At 43.6% G+C, this 6,454-nt stretch overlaps 1 protein-coding gene across 1 annotated transcript in view; it reads right to left on the bottom strand.

Annotated features, from left to right (window-relative positions):
- Positions 1-627: 627 nt before the first annotated feature.
- Positions 628-6,454, bottom strand: part of LOC143279449 (phenazine biosynthesis-like domain-containing protein) — a 9,582-nt gene continuing 3,755 nt past the window's right edge. The window contains exons 6-9 of the mRNA XM_076583492.1: positions 5,836-5,927; positions 5,092-5,279; positions 4,241-4,303; positions 628-3,556 (exon numbers count right to left, since the gene is read on the bottom strand). Coding sequence (XP_076439607.1) covers positions 3,447-3,556; positions 4,241-4,303; positions 5,092-5,279; positions 5,836-5,927 — 453 coding nt within the window. The 3' untranslated portion in view covers positions 628-3,446. The remainder of the gene's footprint in view (positions 3,557-4,240; positions 4,304-5,091; positions 5,280-5,835; positions 5,928-6,454) is intronic.

Genomic DNA, 6,454 nt, shown 5'->3' with positions numbered 1-6,454 from the left:
TCACAAAGCAGGTTGGTAGGTAAGTACTCCAGTGGAAATTCAGTTGCAAACTCTCTCCTACTTATTTCCCCGTATGTATACTTTGTTTTCATCACGTTTGTCTGTGTACTGCACACTGGTGCATGGATAGTGACATGTCTCTGCCCCCTGTTTTTCACCCGCTTTCTCCGTCTCCTCCCTGCCCTATCTCCTTGGCCTTGTCTTCCTGTTCTTGCCTCTCAGTCCCTTGATATTTCCCCCTTTTTTCTCTTCATTTTTTAAATTTTTATTCCGCAGACTCTCTCTGTCTCTTTCCGAGTCTCTGTTTATGTTATTTATGTCTGTTCTATATTTATATATGTTAAAAATGTATATCACACACACACACACACACACACAGAAGTGCCCGGGAAAGGGGAAGATTGGTTTGTGAATGGCAGCAGACAGGCCTGTTCTGAGTTCAAAAACTGTTGGCACAGGTCCCGCAGCAGGCACAAGAGATGACAAACACAAACTGCGATTACAGAAAAGTAGGTCATCACTTGTGCTGACCATTTTCCACCACACGACACAACACATGGCAAATGCGCAGTCAACATCTGTCACTGAAGGAAACAACACATGGATGGTCACCAACTGATGCGGGAGTATTTAATAACAGCAAAATACATAAGCAAAGATACAGGTTCAGTAAATTAACTAAACGAACTTTAATGGTATCGCTTACTGTTGAACCAAACACTGTCTCCGAACTGACATTTACTGCTCCTTTAACTGTCTCTATATATATATGGGATCGGATTGCTCTGTCTGTGTGTCGGCCAGTCTCTCGTTCTCATCGCCGTTTTTGTTTTTTTTTCCGTTTTCGTGTCAGAAATAAGAATGAGAATATTGCTGTCATAGAATATCAGTTTTTGACCCTGTAAAAGTCACAATACGTAAGGTTTAGTTGTAACCAGAGTGGATATTTTTTGTCCACTTGTATCCATGTAGGCTACGAGAACACAGAATAACACGAAAAAGACTCCCGTTTAAAATGATTTATTGTGATCCAAAACATATTGTTCAAACAAAACGACAGAATAAAGAAAACAGCCTGTTCACAGTCCAGCCAACTACAGGCTACAAAGGGGTCATTTCAGGGCTGACCACCCGTCAAATCTTAAAACTAGTCAAAGAGAACACAAAATGTTTTTAATAGCTTGATTACTACAACGTTAAAAGAACCGATTCACTCGCATCTCATTCAACCCATGTAAAACTCAAGCCAAGTTAAAAACATTGATCTCCCTCAGGAACTGGAAGAGAGTGTCCAGGGGGACATGCTGGAACCCCAAGGGGGGAGGAAGGACAGTGAGGGCCACACGACCAGTATCCTCTCCAGTTTGGATATGGGGTGCTCTGATTTGGGGTGAGTTGAAGTGAGATGCCCACCTGGCGAGGTCAGGGCTTTCTACTCCACTGAAGGAAGTTGGGGAGGGTACTCAGAATGAGGAACAGAACAGAGAGAGCCGGCCGTGCCACCATTAAGAGCAGTATCTGTGCCCTGTTATAAGGGGCATTATTCTCTTAGGAGGAAAAGTTCTACACCCAACTCCAATACCAGCCACAGTAAGGGCAAGACCCCCACATAATTTTTATATATATATATAAAACCACCCTTCAACTGCGATAACTTGGAGGGGGCTGGGTGGAGGAGGTGGGGGGGGGGGGGGGGAGGGTTGAATCCAATCTTATGGTAGAGCCCTCCTCCTACGATCTACCTCACAAAGAACATCGTCCCGATTGTAAGAAGGGTTAATCTGGAGACTCCGGGGTACGGACACCATGTTCAACCAAGGCAGGGTGGATGTGCAAGGCATGAATACTGGGTCAAGTCCCTCTTTACGACCCGGGAAAGATTCGATGATACAAAACATGAAACAGAAATGTCAAACAGACTCAGACAATGTTAATGATGTTAATTCCGAGAAGAAAATGTCACAGAAAGCCGCATAAAACAAACATACAAGATTTTTTTTTTTTCAAATGCTTAAAAGAGTGTGGCAAGAACAAAGCAACTGAACTGGAAAATAAACTCAGCTCATGAAGCCTTTGGCCCAGGAATGATTCGGCACTTAAGGATGGGAATTGCGCTGATTGGCTGAGCAGACGACGGGCTTGGCAGAGAGGTATTTTTACTGGGTCAGCAGCGAGATTTGGCCAACAAGGAGCAAACCTACAGACCTTGTTTGAAACAGTTTGATATAGCAGTACATGGCATCACATTGTTTTGATTCTGATCCTGGTTTAAGGTCACAATGGACAAAATTTTTCTGTTTGTATATTTCTGCAATTGATCTATAAATGAAATGAATAGATACAACATAAGTTTTCAAGAAAACGTTAAGGTTAGGAAGGAGATTAAAAATTCTGTCAAACACTGCCAAAGTAACAAGCGATCTGATTGATGCTGACACTTCACGAAGAACCAAAACAACATGTAAAGAAAAAAAATCTCTGGTTAATCGCCGAAGCTGTTCCAGTTAACCAGACAATTCGAAGAGAAATGCATCGACTGATTTGAAATTTGGAAACTTCTGCCAAAGTTATCCGCTAATTTGAAGCACAATGGGTCTGAAGAAAGAATAGTTGATATAAGAAATGCACAGGATAATTTGACAGTTTAAGACTGCGTTCATACCGAACACGGACGGACAGACACGCACGTTTTCCGTCCATCCATAGCCGTAAAACTGAGCTTCATACTAAAACGGTGCAACTCTGCGACTTTAGATCTGACGTCCATAGTGACCGCGCTTGTAAATAAGAATCTGTCTCGGTATGGTCAAAGCGACATATTTCAGCCCTTACCTAAGATAAATAATTTATAATGAATAATAAACTATTCTAAAACAATACATAAACAGACAAACGAGATAACAAAATAAAGCGAAAACGTTGGAGTGGCAGTGGGTGATCAATTGTCATCTTTTTAGATCTACAAATGGAGGTCACTTTGTCAGATAATGAGTGACACATAAACTTCTCATCCCCAAGCTTTTTGTTGTTGTTGTTCTATCAACATTTTGCCAAGCTTCTGCAACTATCTCGATTCCATGGACTGGTTATTGAAGTTTTCAGCGTTTCTTAAGGGAAAATAATACCATATCAAAGTATCGAAACCTGGAAAGTTCAGTCCTTCGAATGAACGGGGAAAACAAAGATGTGAATGCACATTCGTAAAAAACGTCATGAAAGGTCGTCCGTGCTTGGTATGAATGCTTTTCGTGTCATGTCGTTGGAACAAAGAGAGGTTTTCTGTGCACATTTCTGTTTTCTTCCTACTCACGATAGTTGAAAGTAGACGTCCGTGTTTAGTATGAACGCACCCTAAAGAGATCTGTTGTTGAAATTCATCCTGTGATATGGCAGACCGTGGATCTCCCCATCAAAGTCACCTTGGTCAGACACACAGTCCATTCAGGTCAGATTCTCAGGACTCCTTTCATGACCAGCGTGGCCTTGCCGCGGAGACAGACCCGGCTGCCCCTCACCTTGATGTCAATCTCCCCGCCACGCTGTGAGCACTGACGAGCTGAAAGCACACCACGGGGCTCTGACAAACTGAGCAAAGGGTTACATTGACATTATTCATTATAACATCATCACCACCATCACAAGGTAGATAACATAATGCATATGCACTTTTTGTTATCATAATCACCATCACATGGCAAAGCACACAGACACACACACAAATGCACGCGCACGCGCGCATTCACACACATACATATATAAACAAGAATGCTAACAAAATAAACCACACACTATAAAGTGTAAATGAGCAAGTCTTGAGAATGGACCAGCTCAAGCACTGAAGTTTGAGAAGGATGATTATTTATGTTTAATGCCAATCCACTTGTAGAAAAACACATACACATGCAGACATGGAAAAAAGGCACTGCGCTGTGATGACACATTCTTCCTGAGGACAACAGCCTGAACTTCACACTCTGTTAAGGCAAACAGTAATACAATACAATGCAATGCAATAAAGTGCTTAGATCTTGGTCTCCGACCAAGGATAGGCGCTATATAAGTATCCATATCAATACAATACAATACAATACAATACAATACAATAAAAGCACACAGTCACTAATTCTCATAATACTTTAGGAATGCCCTTCTCATCTTTTGAGAAGTGAAAGAAACACATGAACTGATCATCGCCATATAATCAAATCTGCTCTCACTAATACCAGCTGCTGACACTCACTGTAAAACTCTTTCTTTCCAAGCATTTGGCCCCAGTAATGTGCCAGGGCTGTCTGTGCTGATCCTGCAACATGGATTTTTAACACTCTGTAATATGTCAGCCATCATCAGTTATAATTCCTGAAATCAGTCATACGAAGACTACAAATAAAAGCTTGCATCAACGGAATGATGCGAGCCGTGAAGTTACCGACTGGTCACCAGCCAAGCTAGGCACGAAGTGACGGCCAAACAGCTAGCTCACACTGACACTCAATCGTAGTTCTGAGATGGTGCCCCCTGAGAGGGCAGTATTTCAGTGAGGCATGTACTGACTGACTGGTCCAGACTGCTGGCTCGTACACCCAACCGTATTTCTCAAGTGGGGCCCACTAATAGGGTAGAATAACAGCTGATGGTAAAGATGTGTGTGCGGTTTGCACAGGAGCTTTGAAGTTTGTGAAGGTGACAATTTTTCTGTTGTTGTTGTTTGTATTCATGTGGGCTTTATTCCCCTTAGAAGTCATATGGTCACACAGTATTTCTTGTCACGTTTTATATGTTTTAAGGTTATTGTAACTCCATGAAATTTCACCTTGGACATTGGAATCTTAAATTCCATAAAAATCAAAGATTAGCCTAACGTGCACGCACGCGCGCACGCACACAAATACTACTAGGAATACCACTAATATTTGACCCCCACCAAAACGTAGTCACGTCTAATAAAACTCCCGAGTGCAGAATGCATGTGTGTACATATGGGGTGTGGTGTGTGTGTGTGTGTTTCTGCGTTCGTGCGCGCGCATGCTTGTGTGTGTATGCATTCAGCCACAGACTAATGCATTCCCCAAATCCAAATGCTTTACTCACCACATACAGGGTCTTCGGGCACTCCATACCCAGGAGCGAAGACCCTGGACACAAAGTCGTAAGCCTTGCCCTCCTCGTTCACATAGCCTTGCTCCGCGCTACCCCGGGTGGTTGCTATGACAATGACGTCACATGCGAGGGAGCTCTCCAACTGTCCGATGTCTGGTCGCCATTTTTCAAACTCTGACCTGTCGGGGTGGACCGTTATGTTTAATACAGCCAGCTGACTGTTGCTGTATTCCCTCAACAATAGGATGCCTTCACTGTTGTCTTGAACATCATCATCATCATACTTTACATCGATTTCCAACAAGTCACCCCATTAGTTATACATATACTGACTTCAAGTGATTTCAGTGTAAATCCTGGCTTGAACTGATGGATAATCTGCAGATTTGATTGTCTTATCACTTATCATGATGGATCAGTGCAACAACCCCCCACCCCCTGCCCTCCCTCCCCCAGTCGCTGTTTTAAAATCTCGTTATCTCGGTTTTTCTTTATATTTCACACACACACACACACACACACACACACACACACACACACACACACACACATATATATATATATATATATATATATATATGCAGGCACAAACATACACACCCACGGACACAAACGCACACACACGCTTGCATGTACGCACGAACGCACGCACACACACGCGCGCGCGCACGCGCAGCATAAAGACAACATGGTTGCATGCCACTACAGGAAAACTAAAAACGCATGTGTTTTCACCTGGCCCAGACGCCGTCTTCCAAATGCAGCATGAGATATTTGATGGATGGACACCAGTGGACCGACTGCACTGAGGGCACCTCACCCAGCGACTGCAGCACACCACACAGACTGCAGTACACACAACACAGACTGCAGCACACACACAGCACAGACTGCAGCACACAACACGGACTGCAGCACACATATAACACAGACTGTATCGCACAACACAGACTGCAGCACACAACACAGACTGCAGCACACAACACAGACTGCAGCACACATATAACACAGACTGCAGTACACAACACAGACTGCAGTACACATATAACACAGACTGCAACACACAACACGGACTGCAGCGCACACACAGCACAGACTGCAACACACAACAGACTGTAACACACACACACACACACACTACACAGGCTGCAGCACACACACACAAAACAGACTGCAGCACATAACAACACAGTCTGCCGCACACAAGACACTGTGCAGTACACAAGACAGACCGAGACAGAGACAGAGACAGAGGGGAGCCAGAGAGAGAAAGAGGCAGAGACATAGAAACAGAGACAGTGAAAAGGGGGTGGACACACACACACACACACACACACACACACACACACGCACA

The sequence above is a fragment of the Babylonia areolata genome, chromosome 2, assembly GCF_041734735.1.
Source record: "Babylonia areolata isolate BAREFJ2019XMU chromosome 2, ASM4173473v1, whole genome shotgun sequence".
NCBI lineage: Eukaryota > Metazoa > Mollusca > Gastropoda > Neogastropoda > Buccinidae > Babylonia > Babylonia areolata.
The sequence above is the reverse complement of the archived record's forward strand: the minus strand, read 5'-3'. Positions and strand labels throughout refer to the sequence as shown.